Below are 18148 nucleotides of genomic sequence, written 5' to 3'. Positions count from 1 at the left end.
GGCACAAACCACATATAAATATTGAAAAAGCTTTTCAGAGGAAATGTTGAGTCATTGTTTTTCTTGGAGTCTTCAAATTGTGCCAGTTTATCTCTCTGTATGTAGTATATAAATCTAAATATACTGTACATACGAAGTGTAGATGGATACATAATATTTACGTATTTATATCATGTGGACATACTCTAGATATATCAGAGATAGGTAGAGATATAGTTGTAGAGCTTCCTTACTGATAATGAATGGCTTTATAATTAATATTGAAGACAAAGATATAAACACGAGATCTAAAATAATCCAAAACTGGGTATGAGGTAGAATTAGAATTAATCTCCAGACTTCCCAGAATACGCTGAGCATTCTTCTAATTGGTTAGTTAGACTTTGCTTCACTTTACATTATCTGCACAGTAGGTGAAAACGTGGATTTTCTTTTGGGAGGGGGGAAAGGAGGCTAGTGATTGCTAACAGAAAAATAACTCTAATGAATTATTGTGAAAATGTATCTGAAGTTTTTCAAAGTGAAAGAAACATAACAAAGAGTGAGAACTGTAATATTTCAGTTTGATCCAGAGGAAACTTAAATAGCATCATGTACCAGACAAAGCTAACAGCTCCAGTTTTCCCTCCACTAAGAGGGATTGCACAAATGCTAAATCAATTTCCTTTTAAAAGTCATACTAATTGCAGTTTGTCCCTGAGGACCATATCAGGCATTATCCTCAGCATCTCTTCAGAGCTGAAAAGCTTAGAGGAGCTTAAAAGGCAAACACAGAAAAATGTTATGTATATAAAATATTTCTTAGACAAATTGTGTCAGATAAGGTACTAACTTCAGAATTACTTTAATGTGCAAGTGGCAGAAATATCAGCTGCTTAATGAGGCTGAAATTTATCCCCTTTCAGAAAGCCAATACGAGCCTATGAACCACTGAAAGCCAATCCTAAATGTATGGCTTAAGGAGATTTAAGGGGAGTAATGGCCCCATGCTGTCTTTCTGCATGGAGTCAGTGTTTCGTTGCCAGTGACCTGGTCCCATGCTATTGATTTGTAATAAGACTTAGTATAAGGTATTTGGGACATTATTCATGCCAAAACATGTCTTGGCTTCTATTCTTCTCTGTGTTGGATGCTGGCCTCTGATAGTGCAATAGCTAAAAAAAAAAAAAAAATCAGGAATAATGCTTTAAGTCCTCATCCTAAGGGCTACATATGATGGGGTTTTCAAAGTCCACGTCTCCTCCTCTTCCAGCATTTAGTCTTTACATAACTGAACACACATATGTTCTATTAATTTAAAAACAACTGCTCGGAAATACCACTAACCATCAAGTCTTCTCTGTAGATTATACCCTGATCTCTATAGTATCATTGCATATTGAGAAGGGAAGGAGATATCCTCCCCCAGAAAGGAAAGAAAGAGAGAAAGGAAAGAGAGGGAAGGAAAGAGAGGGAAGGAAAGGAAGGAAAGAGAGGGAAGGAAGGAAAGAGAGGGAATGAAAGGAAGGAAAGGAAGGAAAGAGAGGGAAGGAAGGAAAGAGAGGGAATGAAAGGAAGGAAAGGAAGGAAAGGAAGGAAGGAAAGGAAGGAAAGGAAGGAAAGGAGAAGGAAAGGAAGGAAAGGAAGGAAAGGAGAAGGAAAGGAAGACGCACCTCTAAGGATGTCCTGACATTATGATATTCAAAGGTACTGAGGGCTTCTAAGCAAAGATCTGATGTTCTGGAAACCTTTGTATTTAAAAATGTGAAGGTCCACTAAAGGTTATGCTGAAATTGTTTTAACTCTACAGAACTTCAGCCAAATAAGTGCCTGAAAACCAAAGGTAGACTGGGAAAAAAAAAATGTGCATTTTTAAAGTGAAACTAAATATCCCTTGGAAGGAGGGTTTTCCCCCTTGTTTGAAACTTTTGAATTCTTATGCAACTGTTTTAACACAAGTGTGGGATTCACTCAGTGTTCATAAGTCAAAAGCTCTGTGGCTTGTCTTGTACACTGATAGATTGTTACTGTTCTATCTCATTTTAAGTATATATCCATATTCATTAAACACATTACTGAAATATTGAATTTTGTGCATTTCACTTTAAAAAAAGACAGTAAATTTGTTGTGAATATATTAAATTAAAACAGACTTATATTGATATATGCCTTGTTATTCCAGAATTTGTACTTTTCTCTACAAGCATAGAAAAACTGTTATTGTAGTAACTTTCCAGTCCTCCCAGGTATGAGGTGCATTCTGCTCTCACATCATCTAACTAAATCTCAGGAAATTATGTGGTGTCTGATATTCTCAGACATCCATTCTTTGAGGTGCCTTGTAGGGTCTTAGCAGGTAGCAGGAGGCATTTCAGAGGAAGGAGGGTTTACAGAAGTTTGAGGTATGTTTCCATGTATCCCTGTACAGGGAGGTCTTTTTCTTGAATAGTCCTGGAAGGAGAAGATGCAGCCTGGCTACTGAAGCCTGAATGTTCCTTTTTAATGATCGCATGTATGGTTTGTGCACGCAAAAATATATTGCAGTGAGATCATTGGATATGTTGTGCTGACCTTGCATTGCATCCAGACCCCCACCCAGCTGCTCACCTACTCCCCCTCCTCAACAGCACAGGGCAAGAAAATAGGCTGAAAAACTATGTGGGTTGGGGCAAAGGCCGGGAGATCCCTTATGAAGCTGGTGAAGGGTTTAGAGGAGAAACCACATGAGGAGCAGCTAAAGTCACTTGGTTTGTTCAGCCTAGATAAAAGGAGACGAGGGCAGACCTCATCGTGGTCTACAGCTTCCTCACAAGGGCAGGAGGAGGGACAGGCGCTGATCTCTTCTCTCTGGTGACCAATGACAGAACGCAAGGGAAGGTCAGGAAGATGTGCCAGGGGAGGTTTAGGTTGGATATTAGGAAAAGGTTCTTCACCCAGAGGGTGGTGGAGCACTGGAACAGGCTCCCCAGGGAGGCAGTCATGGCGCCAAGGTTGATGATATTCAAGAAGCACTTAGACAATGCCCTCAGAGATATGGTGTGAATTTGGGGTTGTCCTGTGCAGGGACAGGAGTTAGACTTGATGATCCTTGTGCGTCCCTTCCAACTCAGGACATTCTGTGATTCTATGATTACCAATTGCCATCACAGGCAAAACAGTCTTGACTTGTGGAAAATCAATTCATTGCCAATTAAAATAGATGTGGATAGTGAGAAACAAAGACACATTAAAACAACAGCTTCCCCCCTGCATCCTCTTTTTACCTGCCTCAACTTCACTCCTTCATTCCTGATCCTTCTATCTCCTCCCCCTGAGCACACAGGGTGATGGGGAATGGGGGGTTGCGGTCAGTCCATAACACTTTGTCTCTCCTGCTCCTTCCTCCTCACACTTTGTCTCTGCTCCAGCATGGGGTCCCTCCCACGGGATACAGTTCCCTCAGGATAAACCTGCTCCAGTGAGGGGTCTCCACAGGCTGCACTTTCCTTCAAGAAATATCCACAGGCTGCAAGGTAGATGTCTGCCCCACTATGATCCTTCCTTCACAGGCTGCAGGGAAATACCTGCTCTACTATGGTCCTCTCCCACGGGTGCCTGGAGCACCTCCTCCTCCTCCTCCTTCTTTTCTCACTCTGCTGCTTACACTCCTGTTCTCCCTCTCCTCCTCTTCCCCTTTCTCTGCTGGAAAACAGTTTTATGCAGAATTGATAAGGAAACCAATACTGCTTCTAGCATGACCATGTTTTCACTTTAATGGATTAGTTTCCACGTCATGTGCTGGTTTAGTTCTGGCTTTTGTATTGTTGCTTTGAGAGCTGTTTTTCTGAAGTTTTACTTTCCTGCCAACTTTTGATGTATGGGCTCCGTGCATACCACAGCGGCCCTGAGCCAGCCGCCAGGCCACTGCTCTGTGAACTGGGAAGGATGGCATCCAGACCTTGGGATGGGTGACCACAGTGACTGTGTAGAAGGAACAAATACTAATACTAATTTTCTCCCTATTCATGCTTGTACACTGTTGTAGACTAAATACAATGTCTTTTTTTTTAAAAAAAAATAATTGCATATTCCTAAAGAAATATTTTTTTTAATGCAAGACAAATAATGTAAATGGCATTTACTGTGTACATTTTTTTTTCACTTGATGAATATTTTTCCAAAGTGTTTCCAAGAAAAAAAATTCCAGTTGATCTTGTTAGCAGCCATAGAGTGCAAATCTTTATGGCTGGTCCCTCCGAATCAGTGCAATATACCAAGAAAAACTTTGTCCAAAAGTTGCATAAGCAGAAGCATATAAAAGCATAACAGAAAACTAAAGGTAAAACACAGAAATGTGGATCAACAGAAAGGAGGTTCCACAAAACTTGTTTTAACAGGATTTTTTATGTGTCTAGTAGACTACATCTTTTTTTCTTTCTCCTGTTGGGCAGCAGGGAGAAGGGCTGCTGCTTCTGCCATTGGCTTTATGTCCATATTTGCAGTGTATTGGACCAAGCAGTGCAGGTGGAGCGTTCTCCCATAGATGGTGCCCTATCTTTAGCTTAGCATTTTGTTATGATCTTTTTTCTCCTCAAGAGGTAATGGCAGGGGGTTTGTTCTGCTTGGGATTGCTGCAGTCTCCAGATAATCCCTTGATTGCTATAAGCTACTTGCAGCAACATCAAGACGTCAAAAGCACTTTTTGCCAAAAAGAAATGTACAAATCATGGAAATGAGCCTGGAGTCAGTGGGTATGTTTATGCTGCACATACTTCACTGGAATATAAAGTTACCAAATTACCTAACAGGCAAGGAGTCTGGCTGTGAAAGTACAGAAGCCTAAGTTTAGCTTCCTAACAGGAGAAATGATCTCATGCTGTCTTGCCAAGCCTGACAGCATACAGACTGCATGGCATACATGAGTATCTGACGGTTGTCACTGCCTGTGAAGGACTGGACTTGATTAGTGGCTAATAAGGACTCTTGAATTTTAATTTATAAATATAACATGTCTTTAGTAGTATAAGAAACTAAAATATACTAAGAAAATGTACTTGTGCGGCAGGAGAAGAGATCACCAGGATGCTCACTCAGCTAGTAATTGGCCTTAGCTAGCATATTCTGGCAGTGTCACTTCAGTTCAAGTATCTAAAAGAGTCAATTACTTCTACATACTGATGAGAAGGTAGCGGAGCCTTTGGCTGTTGTGCCCAAAACCCTTTCATCATTAGCTGATGAAAGGCCTGAATTACTGTCTCTTGAAAGACAGGAGAGGTCCAGCTTTCATGGTTCTTGTGGTCCCTGCATGCTATGTTGACTTCCTTTATCTGTAGCAGATTTTATTTGTAGTTTCCAAAAGAACTCCTGTGATACTAACAAAAAAAATTTGGGTAAAACACTTAATTTGGATTTCGGTGAGAGGCAAAGGGAAATTGTTCTTGAAGTTAGCTTGAAATAAAATTATAACCATCATTCAGCTGTAGACTTGTTTAAAGCCACAAGCAGGATTAATACTCACAGAAGCATCTCAACGGTGCGTCTAGCAGTTAGATTTGCTAAGGTGGATATGATCTTGAGTGCAGGAAGAGACAAATCATTAGGCAGGTGTCTGGTACAGACTGTAAGAATCTGCTAAAGTTACGTACAATAAGCCAAACTTTTGTCAGTTGACTTAGGTCCTCTACATAGACACCAAACTACCGCTGGAAAAAAATTAGGGGTAGGTAAAATGAGTAAGGTTGAAAGTAACATTCAATATCTATAATGTTTCTAGACTTCCAGAGCAAAGGTAAATTGTTGTGGAGAGCCAAATTAAAGGCACAGCTGGAAGTTGTCTCACCATAAATGAAAGTAGCTGAAAGGAATCATGGGAGAAATTATTCCTATATATGCTAGCAAGTTCTCTAAGCATTACATAACACTTAGGAGAAGTAATATCAGGCATAAGTCTGACTTATGTTTCAACAAGGAAGAGTTCCTGTCATTCATTACATTGCATTACCCCACTGCAGTACGCACTGGGAGAAAGTTAAGCCAAATGTTGGCAGATGAACTGGTGAAGCCATCTATATTGCCTTGAACATCTCCAGTCCTGAATGCAGCCTGTGGAAAGCACTGGAAATGTGAACTACTAGAGACACATCCTCAGACACTATCACTGCCATGTTTGTGGGTAATGAACAGTCTAAGCAAAACTACAGAAGTGGAATATTTCTGTAAGAAGCCTTTTCTATCTGGGCAGGATCAGAGCTAGTGGCCTCTAAGAAAGAAGAAAAAAAGTCCCTTTCTCACCTCAAGCAGCTTGTTTTAATTGCACAGAAAGCCTTTGGCTAGGATTTAGGACAGCTAATGTAAGCAAACTTGCTGATGTGGGAAAGTAATAAGATTATCTTGGCAACATGCTTATGGACAATGACCCTCGACAACAAGGCCACAAACCCTGGAGTACTGGTGTACAGAAAGACATGTTAAGATCAGAATACATCATATTTTAGTGTTTAGACCTGCTGCAGACATTAAGTTGGTGGTGCTTCCCTCTTCTGAAAAAAAGAAACGTGCCAGCAAAGACTGTCAGCAATGATCCTTGTACATGAAGTGTCCCGACTATGAAACCTGACGACAGACACATAAGGCTGTGAGGATGGATTCCAGTATGGATAATTTAGTACAGTGCTACAGCTTACCCCAGCAGGCTACATCTGCAGTAATTAAGGGAGGGAATAATCCAGGTGAGGGCAAGGGTTCATATTGTTATCCCTTTAGGTAATAGGAAAGCATAAAAAAGTAAGCTTCATCTTTAGGTTACATCTCGCAGTATTGGTCAGGGAATGACACCCATGAGCATAAAACACATACTGAGAACCTCAACACACAGTCCCTGACATGATCAAAAGCTGCTCCTGAAGCATGCAAAGCGTCCTGTGTACTAAACCACATGTGGAAGCACGGTATGTATACAATGTCGCACATGGCCATACTTGTGTGTGGGAATAAAAGAATTAGTCGAACTTGTGGCTATACTCGCAGAGCAGCATGGCATAAGCCGTGTAAATATAGCAAGCCATTTTCTGAAGCTGGAGGGATGCAGTCATGATATGTTTCCTACAGGATTAAGGCCTTAGGGGGGACCTTGAATGTCAGAGATCCTTGGCTTTGGTTCAGAGAAGCATCTGGAAGCTTGGATACATATAATGCATGTCATATAATGTATGACATATAACGTCACTTCTCCAGCTGGTGAGGAAGCTCGTAAAAATAGGCTTTCTTAAAAAATGTTTCATGGTCCCAGATCCCAGGCAGTATTGTCATGCCCAGATATCCTGCTGTGTTTGGCATTCCTGCTTTTACATTCATTTACTCCTGGAAATGATGAGTAGAAGTTCAAAAAGGAGGATGAAAGAGAGACAGAAGCCCTGGCAGGAGTTTGATTTCTGAAATCAGGTTGAATGTCAAGGGGCACTTTCTTGGATCAGTTCATTCATTTGTAGGGTTTTCAGCTGACCTAAGGCGTTCTGTTCTTATTCTAGATAGAATTTGTGGACTGATATGATTAGAAAGAAAGTAATTTATGGGCCTGAATATGCCTTTACTCTCTCAAGTACAAATCAGAGTAAGATAAAATTAGTGTGAGAATGAGACTCCTATTTTTTTCAGTTACACCCCAGTCTAAAGATTATATTGTGGGAGTGGGAGAAAAATACAAACTAGTAAATCATATCTGCTGCTTAGATATTTAATTGCTTTCCTTAAAGTTAAATAAATTGTGCGTGTTTGGGAGAACCATAATGCAAAGGCAGAGATGTCAGCAGGACACAAGTAAGTTGTGAATCACCAAGCAGAGAGGTAATATGGAAAACCCTTATCTCTTGTGAGCAATTCTATTTGGATTACTGATTAACATTTCAGTCAGATTTCTCACAAGTAGAGTTAAGGAGAACTTCATTGGCCCTCCTGTATCTATTTGGGCTTGCTTCTGTGAAATAATATTACATTTGTGAATGTATCAATCTTTGTATACATTCTCTTTTCCCTTACCTATGCTTGCTTTCACTTGTGAAAGTTTTGTTTGTGAGTTTTTATCTTGTTTTAATGAGCTGTAGCTTGTTGCAGTGTATTACGCATTATATTTAAAGTACCAGTACAGATATGCCACGCTTTACAAAATGCAAAAACGTCTCTTATATATGGAGAAAAGAATCATTTCCAGGGAAGGAAGTTAAAATTATAATTCAGTCAAGGCAATTCTGTTTTTTGTTTTCAGGGAGGAAGTTCACTATCTTAAGGACATCTGAATCTCATCTGTAATTACAAAGTTGTCATTCCTTTATACAAATAATACAATTAGGTAATGCAAACCGTTGACAGGATAAAAGAGATTAAATTGTCTTTTACACTCAAAACAGATTCTAATTAGTTCCTGACAGAAAGTTGTCCTAATACAATGCATTGTTGACTAGTCTCATTATTGAGACTATTGCCTATGGGCTAAGCTACGAAGGCTGGAGGTGGGTACAGACACTGCTGACTAATTGCTGTTCAGTTTTTTGGGTGTCCATTTTAGAAACAAACAAAAGCATCATTTGCCTGATGCAACACATGAAGTGATCTTTTTTCCTGTGCAAAGCCTGTACTTCTTTACTCTTCAGGACAGAACTTTAGAGACCAAACCATATACTGTTGAAAAAATGTGAAGTTTCAGATTTAGAAAAGGAAGAAACAGGAACATGCTTTCATGTTTCCCAAGGCCATTTTACAGAATTCCTGCTTTCCTAGACTTTTAACAGTCTTAACAGATGAGCATGCAGTTTCTTGAGTATATATTCACTGAGAATGGCTAGTTCGTCTTAATTTCCAAGGTCATGACCCTAAATACAAGACTCCGATTTCGGCTTTTCACGGCATCAATACAAGACTATCAAATACACCAGAAAGTTGCTGCAGTGCCTAGAGTCAGTGTGGAGGCTGCAGCTGAGCAAGCAGGAAAGCTGGTGCTTGTTCTTCGTGAGTGGTGGCTCCACAGATCACAGTCCAATCTTCTCTGTTTATTTCTGAATGGCAAATAAGCCTTGCTGACTGGGGAATTAAACCACCTGCATTGTTACAACTTATTTGTTTTCCGTTACGTCTGTAGGACATTCTATTCTTTTTTTCCTGGTGCTGTGCTAGTGCCTTTAAAGTTTTGTTTTGCTAGTAATAGAAATTTATTTTAGTTCTTCTTTTGAAATATGGATAAAGAGGTTTCTATGAACAAATACTCAGCAAATGCATCGATATGTTCTAATTAATGAATTAGCCATTCAGTGCTACAGTAATTCACTTTATCTCATTCCCAGTGAATTATTCATATAGCGACATTCCTTTATGAGCAAACTGCCATTTCCATCACTTTCACATTATTGCTCTCATTATTAATTATACTTTTAATAATTCTTTACTGCTTGGTCTCATCAACAAGGAAAAATGGATGGTGCCCATGAAGCGATTACCCTTAACTTAATTCTATATCCCTAACACCATTGCCAATAGCACAACAGTAGATACATATTGATTCCGAGGGCTGGAGCACCTCTTCTATGAAAACAGGCTGAGAGCATTGGGGTTGTTCAGCCTGGAGAAGAGAAGGCTGTGGGGAGACCTAATTGTGTCCTTTCAGTACTTAAAGGGGGACTATAGGAAAGATGGGGGCAACCTCTTTAGCAAGGCCTGTTGTGACAGGACAAGGGGTAATGGTTTTAAACTAAAGGAGGGTAGATTTAGACTGGATATAAGGAAAAAAATTTTTGCTATGAGGGTGGTGAAATACTGGAACAGGTTTCCCAGAGCGGTGGTAGGTGCCCCATCCCTGGGAACATTCAAGGTCAGGTTGGACGGGGCTCTGAGCAACCTGATCTAGCTGAAGGTGTCCCTGCTCCCTGCAGGGGGGTTGGACTAGATGACCTCTAAAGGTCCTTTTCAACCCAAACCATTCTATGTTTCTATGATACTTTAACTATCAGTTCTTCCCTTTTGTACATTCTTTTGTCTTCTTTTCTCTCCTGTATGCCGGTATCCCTGAGTTTGTTCTGTGAAAGCTAAGGATGTTTCCATATTAATGACTATTTAAATAACAGAATTACATTTCTATTGTACTTGCTTCTTTCTGTCCCAGACAATGACTATGAGTTAATTAGCATTAGAACATTGGAAATTCCTATGAATTTTAACATTTTATTTGGAACAGTCTGTGTACATTATTGAATTATTTTATGCCTCCTAATGCAAAACTGATGATAACTCTACAAACCTCTGGGGGAGTGTGTGAGGTCATTAAAGTGAGATTTGCAAAAAAAATACATGGATTTCTCTCTTACATTACTCTTTTCCTGTGCTGATAATGCTATTTTTGAGCTCTTGCTCAGAGTGGCTCATTTGTTTTGAAAGATTCTCTTATCTTTTATCGTATTCATTTACCTTTCCAAACTTCATTTCGTAAGGGAAAGGAAGTGTGCTTTTTCAACGAGAATTTACATTCTCAGCTGTTAGTGTTGTCTCCAGAGATAATGGTCAACGGAAAGGCAGCCCAGCATGAAAAGCAAATATACATGTGAGAAATGAAAATAACAATTTTTACCATGTCTTCTTCCTGTCTTCATCACTGATAGCTTATTCCCTCCATGGAGGAGGATTCCAGCACTAACATTGGCGTTTTGGCATCCAGGCATCTGTGTGGGAAGAAAAATTATGAAGTTTTATTAAAAATTCGCCCTGGAATCCTAAGTTTGTTCTATATTTCTGCTAATAGTTTATTATTATTTTTATTTTTAAAACAAGAACTCACAACACAACTAGCACCCTGCCAGTGACTGAGGGAGAAACACCGGCAAACACAATCCCTTCTGAAAGCAATTAATCCCTCTGTAGTATTTACTGAGCAAAATCTTAGTGCATGAAGCCAGGCGGATTGCTTAGATTTTTTTTTCCCTTCAGAATTAGGCATTATATCCATAACCTACACTTTTCTGTTTTAAACAAACTTTTTGTTTTTCCAAAAGAGAATAGCAATATGTATTTAGGCTTAAACTGACCACTATGTGGTTGTAAAATTTACATAAAATTTACAATATTTAAGTAATATATTCTTGATGGTTAGGTTCTAAAGAAACCTACTGAATAGCAAACAAAAATACTGTCTATTCATCCAGAACCAAAAGTTGTTGAAATGGTTAAACTGCTTTTAACAGCAGAGAAAAGAAATGTTTTCTTCATTTCAGTTTGATTTACTTCAATAACTAGTTCAAAGTTAAGCAACTGCTTAGAAATAGAGTAAGCTGGAGCATCATTATGCTTAAAAGGTCTATGCATAAATTCTCAGTCTGGGATGCTGAGACTTATGAATTCACTCATTAACTGTATATAAAATTTGCTTTGGTACTAAACCAGTTTTAAATATAAAATGTTTGATAAATTTTTCCTCTGTATACAACATATTTATTGCAATTCTATTTAAATAATAAATACAGTAAAAGGCTGGAGTTTTGCATTTCAGTTGAATTCCTATTTCCATCTAAAGCACTGTGATATGAGTCATAAGTAAATAAAAATTAATCTTCTCGTAAAGAAGGGTTAGCATTAATTTCTAACAGAATGGTCTGTAAGTGTTAAGCGCTTGAATAATTATGCTGAACTGTATCACTTCTTAAATGGGATATAAGGTGTTTTTCTGGTAGTGTATGGAAGTAACAGATTAAAGACTAGATTCAGTTGCCAAGCAACTTTTTTTTAAGTTTACCTACGAACAACATCAAACTCACCTGAGGAAAAAAGAATAATACACATTCAAAATAAGTAGTATTTTTAAAAAGTTTTTGTATTTTCAAGTGAACGAGAATTATTTTCACCAAAAAAAGTTTAAAATCTCATGAGAAATAACTTCATATTGAATTCTTTTTTGTGAAAAATATTTGACAGGTTTTCCAGAAATATTATAGTTCAGGGTCTTATAAATAAGCAATTCTGTGATATATGGGAAACAGAATGGCTATATGAACATTAAGTCATATCTTCCTACTTCAGGAGCAGAATTTTTATTCAGTAGAAAATTCCAACATTTCTAAAATTAAATTAGTTTCCAGAAATAAGAAGAAAATAAAGTTTTGACACTTTCTACTTATTAAAATTCTGTTTAAAAGTGGTGGAAATACCAAAATTTTTCCCTCAGCAAGAGTAAGGCAGCTAGTTTAAGCTTTGATGTAACAAGAGTTACATTCATCTATTTAAAAATGTAGATTTATGCTTATTGATTTAGTTTGTATGTATATGATGCTGGTATTTTAATTAGAAAGACTTGGTTGCTTTATATTAGGCTTCTTTAATGACTTATCAAAATTAGAATATTCATATTCTTTCTTTAAAACAGGAACTGCAGTGGATCCTGTAATCACAGAGCTGACAGAGACACCTATTCCCAACTTGCTTAAAGCTGTGAATTAATTAATTTGTTTCAAGCATAAAATTGTTAGAGAAGCATTTCAGAGTGTAGTTCGCTGGCCACCCTTGTTCGTGTGTATCCAACATGCCAACATGCTTATAAGGAGAATGAATCCTCAGCAGTAGAGGTCCATTTCTCAGTGCTGGCTGAGCTAAAGGAGAAGCAAGAGACTTTATTATGTGAGTGGTGAAGAACACATTTAAAGCAGGAAGGATCTCACTGGTTTAAACCAAGTGCTGATATACTAATTATGCCTTAACTGCATCTCCTGTTTCCTCCTAGGTCTTACTGCTGCAGCATCTCTTGTATCCCTGGCTTGGGCTTTGGCTTCCTACCAAAAGGCCCTCCGTGACTCCCGTGATGACAAGAAACCCATCAGTTATATGGCTGTTATAATCCAGTTTTGCTGGCATTTCTTCACAATTGCAGCAAGGGTTATTACTTTTGCTCTGTTTGCCTCGGTTTTCCAGCTGTACTTTGGGATCTTCATCGTGCTGCACTGGTGCATCATGACCTTCTGGATCGTCCACTGCGAGACAGAGTTTTGCATCACTAAATGGGAGGAGATAGTTTTCGACATGGTTGTTGGGATAATCTATATCTTCAGCTGGTTCAATGTCAAGGAAGGAAGGACACGCTGTAGGCTTTTCATTTACTATTTTGTGATCCTTTTAGAAAACACCGCCTTGAGTGCTCTCTGGTATCTGTACAAGGCCCCACCAATCTCTGATGCATTTGCCATACCAGCACTGTGTGTAGTGTTCAGCAGCTTTTTAACAGGCATTGTTTTTATGCTAATGTACTATGCCTTCTTTCACCCCAACGGACCAAGGTTTGGGCAGTCGCCAAGCTGTGCTTGTGAGGACCCTGCCGCTGCCTTCACCTTACCCTCAGAAGTGGCAACAAACACTCTACGGTCCATCTCCAACAACCGGAGTGTCACGAGCGAGCGAGATCAAAAATTCGCGGAGAGGGATGGGTGTGTGCCCGTGTTTCAGGTGAGACCCACTGCACCCTCCACACCTTCATCCCGGCCACCAAGGATTGAGGAGTCTGTCATTAAAATCGATCTGTTCAGGAACAGGTACCCAGCGTGGGAGAGACACGTGTTGGACAGGAGCCTGAGGAAGGCGATCTTAGCATTTGAATGTTCCCCTGCTCCTCCACGGCTACAATATAAAGATGATGCCCTTATCCAGGAGCGCTTGGAGTATGAAACCACATTGTAAACAAAACAAAAACACAGCTTGAGGAAGCTCCGACGTTACAGTCCAAATTAAGGGTTGACAGTAGGGTTGTAGGAATAACTAAACTGTGTACTACAAGTAGAGCAGCAAGCTGTAGTGTTCTTAGTCTGGCTATCATCATGATTATCATTTGATCCACTGTGTGCAGTCTTTCTGCAAGACACTGATACAGCCACATCACCTGAAAGCCTCAGAAAAGCCCAAATCCTGACCCACACAGACAGATCAGTTACTTCAGCTGGGGAGGCTCACCCATGACTCCTTGCTGCTATGAAACTCTGACTGCACAGTACTTACAATCAAACCGATAGGAAGGCTCTGACCAGAGCTTTCAACTTCAGCCAGTAGTGCATTTTATTTTACAAATGAATGATTGATATTTGCATAATCAATGGCAAAAACAAACAAAAAAACTTTTCGAAAAGAACAGAACTGTAGCACTCAATGTTGCTGTTACGAAAACTGTTTTCTGGGGAAAAAACAGGAGCACAGTAGTCTTCAACACTCCCATAAATCAACCATTCAGATTAGAATAGGTTTGCAAAATAGTTCTTAATTGAAAAGATATATTGTCATGTTTGTAAGGCTGTCATTGGAAAATAAATTAAATTCTGATTAATTAGGTCATAAACATTAATACTACCAGAACTGTTTGTTTTCTGTGGAATTTCAGAGTCTTTTAAAATGCAGTTTAAGTTCTTTATGTTACTTTCAGCAGAAATCCTATGCAGCTAATTCTGGTTTTCAGGAGGAATAAGGAGCTCTAGCACATAGTGATGTAAATTAAATGATAATCATGATTCAGTGTTCAATTTGCAAAAAAAAAAAAATATATACATGTAAAAGAACAGGAAAGTATAGTTTTCGTATTCTAAACTTTTTGGAGGACCCCATTCAGATATTTCGGAAGAAACTACAAGGAGATGAACACACTGAAACTTCTCTGTTTCAGGACTGAGAAAGCATGATTCAGTGTGTGAATGTATGCAGGGGTGACAAGAGACTGCGACATGCCATACCCTTCTAGTGCCAAACATTGTATAACTGCAAGGTTGATATTTCCTGAGGGACAGATAACGAGTGGCACGAGCCCTACCAGAACAAGAAGCAGGAAAGACCAATCAAGTCCTCAACATGTAGAGACAGCTCTTATTTTTCCCACCCAAGGTGAAAATGATGTCTTTTAAAGGCTTTGAGCCACCTCTTAGTAAGTATATTCACCGAAGTATAGTATAAGCAAGTTATGTGGAAGACCCTCTTCTGTCTGTTCAAGACTTGTGTCCAGATACGTCTAAAAATTACATTGAATCTCTTGTAATAGAGTGCTTTTGCTGCAAGCTTTTGGGTTTTGAATACCTCCCTAAATCTAGTCAATGGTATCCTCATTTATGTTAAAAGTATCCCCTGATGGTGCTTTCAGATGCATTAAAGGTGCAACTCAAAATTTGACAGTATTTTTTTTAAAGCTGGTGCAGAGTGAAAAACTCATGAATTATTTCAATATTTTTGTAAAGTAAAAATATGGTATAAAAAGGTTACTTTTTATAAACCTCAACTGTTTTAATACATTTCATTCTCTTTATAGCTTAGATTTTAAGAATTGGTCCATGAATTTTATCAACTGACTTCTGCAGGTTGAAATAAACCTGGTTTTCACACATTATGGATTTGTTTTGCAGTGTAATGCCATATGAAAGCCTACATGGGTACTTTTAGAACACTCTATAAACCATGGATCCTGCTTCAAATGTAAGTGGCTTATAAAGACACCAAGCGATTCTGTGAGAAACAATTTGCTATGACTATTTCCATCCGTTTTAGGAGAGCGAAGCAGAACTGAAGAGTTACTGTTGTAAATGGCATTGTCAGGATGGAGAAGACCTGATGATTGGTATTGTAACCTTCGCTGTCAGGTATATCCAGTGTAGTCACTGCTGTATATGCTGCTGGGTAAATTTCAGTCTTTCCTGTTATTAATATTTGTACTATGAAAAGGCCAAGGTTACACAACCTAGATTTATTTGTATGCGTTCAATTAGCCATTTTTAATGTTGACTTTTTTTATTAGTGAAATGTTCGATACCCGTTGTTCTTTGCCGGGGCGAGTTCCTCAAAACAAAACATCTGTGGAAGTGCAGGAATCTGCAAGTCAGAGGGAACTTTACACAGATCGGAAAACATCCATGCTTCAGGGCTTTCTTAGGTATCTTGAAACCAAGCAGTGGCCAACTGCCTCTATAATAATTTTTTTAATAAAATAGTCCTTTGATAGTCCAAACCTGAAGCTTTGTACAAAGTGATTGCCCTTCGCTCCATGGAGATATAGCTGATCATTCAGAGAAAAGCACTCATATTTTGTCAGAAAATATACCACTGCAAGAACTGCTAAAAAAGATTTTTGGGAGCAAGTTCTTTGTCCTGTCAAATTCAGTAGAGCCTTCGCTCCAGGATCAAATGCTAGCACGCACAAGGAAATTGCTGGTTTTCTTTACGAACAGGGCGAATGGTAAAATTTATAATCCAAGATGTTTCTTTTGGAAACAGTTCCATGTGTTTGCTGCTGCTTTAACAACCCAGAAATTTTAACGTGAGTGAGGCACTGCGGGCAGCACTGTCGAGCCCTTTGGTCAGAATTGAAGAAACGTTGCTTCATACAGAATTTAAAGGGTTATGGTTTGGACCAGTGCTTGCATTGCAAGGTTTATGAAGAAGGTTTGGTGTGAGTTTGTTTTGCTCTTGTTTGGTTTTGCAAGGAAGGACACAGAGGTGTTATTTATCCATGTGGTTTTTAATATCTAGCATTGACTTTCTTTACTCTCACAGCATTTTTTATTTTTTTAATAATGTTTGTAAATTTATCTTAAGCGAACTACTGCAGGGTCTGAGTGCACAGTGCCGTACGTGGCAGCACGTATACACAGCTTGTCCTCAGAATTCAGTCTGGCTGTTTGAGGAAAGGGGAGAAGTCTTTTTATACCAAGTCAAAATTTCCTCTCCAAAATCTTGCTCTGTTATCTTCATAATGTCAGTGATACTTGCACTGAAAACAAGATGGCTACTGATATCTTAATGCTCAGATGATTACGTGGACAATTTCTTAATTTGCTTTGCTGTGAACAGTCGCATTAAAAGCTATAAGAATTTTTTATAGAAGTTGTCAAGATTAAACGTAGTCCATGCTGAAATCCCATAATGGCCTTACGGACAGTTAATAATCAATATGCACTATTCTTTTTACCACAGACAGTTTTAAGATCTATTAATAAAATTCAATTAAGACAGCAATAGCAAAAAACAGAATTGTAAAAATATTAACTTCTGCTTTTGAAATAACAAAAAAAAATCAGGTCTTTGAAATTTCATTCCAGAAAAACATGAAAATTAAAAAGTTCATTATTATGTTCTAGTAAAGAAAAGCAATCACATCTCTTTGTTAGAAGTAAGGGTCATGTAAGTATTGCTCTAATGAATCAAACAAATTTGCCATCAGATTTAACAGTAACTTATCTGGTTGAAGACTTGGTCTTAAAATTTTGAGAGCTGTGGATTTGTATGTTACAGAAAAGACAATTTAAGTAGTATTCACTACTCTAATTAGAAAAAGAACAGGTAATGTATGCCCATGTTCATTCAGAAAACATAAGAAAATGTAAGATAAACCTTTGTCTTATTTTAAAAGAAATTTGTTCTATAATAATATAATCTTTTTTTAAAAAAAAATGAATTCTTTGAAAATATGTGCAATACTTTTTTCATGCAGGTTTAATAATGAAAAACTCATTTTCATTTTTGTTTATGTCAGTTTAAATATGCTTCGTGTGGTAGAACAATGTGTCTGTGCTTGGGTTATATGGGCTTGATGGCATATAAACACTATTTTCATTGGCAAATCAACAAAATCTCTATTAATTACTTTCTATAACATTTGAGAAAATTTTCCTTCTGAAATTAAATGCTAGGCCTCAGCTGCCTGACTTTGTAAACTTTTAAGCAGATGAGGTAAATTAAAATTTTATTGGAGCTGCAATTTTTAATATGGGGTGAATGGCTATTAAACCCGAATTTGGTTAAAATATATCATAGTCTAGCCAATGTATCATTATCTCCTCAAAAGAGCAATTCATGGGTGGTACTAAAAGTACAAGGGCTGCTTTATTTGGAAAGCGACTCCCAGTCACACAAAGTATTCCTTTGCCTTTTATTGGCCAGCAAATATTCACAACTAGCCTGCTGGGTTTTTTAGAACTCAAACAATTTTGAAGTGTTTGTGATTTGATCATATAACTCCTTACAAGCCTTAAAAGTGGCTCTGTACTGAGTTTTAGTTGGCTCTGCCCGTGATTCAGCACCCAAAGCCACTGCCCTTTCTCCACTCCATCCCTGAAGTCTTGCAATCGAGTGGCTGAGATGCTGTGATTTATTCTGCACCCCCTGCACTGCCTGCACAATGCCAAGGAAAAGACTTCAGCAGATTGCT

General features: G+C 38.4%; 1 protein-coding gene across 1 annotated transcript in view; it reads left to right on the top strand.

Annotated features, from left to right (window-relative positions):
* Nucleotides 1–17443, top strand: part of XKR4 (XK related 4) — an 87518-nt gene extending 70075 nt beyond the window's left edge. The window contains exon 2 of the mRNA XM_064442713.1: nucleotides 12707–17443. Within this exon, the coding sequence (XP_064298783.1) occupies nucleotides 12707–13653 (947 nt within the window). The 3' untranslated portion in view covers nucleotides 13654–17443. The remainder of the gene's footprint in view (nucleotides 1–12706) is intronic.
* Nucleotides 17444–18148: the final 705 nt, after the last annotated feature.

The sequence above is a fragment of the Phalacrocorax carbo genome, chromosome 2, assembly GCF_963921805.1.
Source record: "Phalacrocorax carbo chromosome 2, bPhaCar2.1, whole genome shotgun sequence".
Lineage (NCBI taxonomy): Eukaryota > Metazoa > Chordata > Aves > Suliformes > Phalacrocoracidae > Phalacrocorax > Phalacrocorax carbo.
Note: the sequence above shows the minus strand (reverse complement) of the source record. Positions and strands in the feature narration are given on the sequence as shown.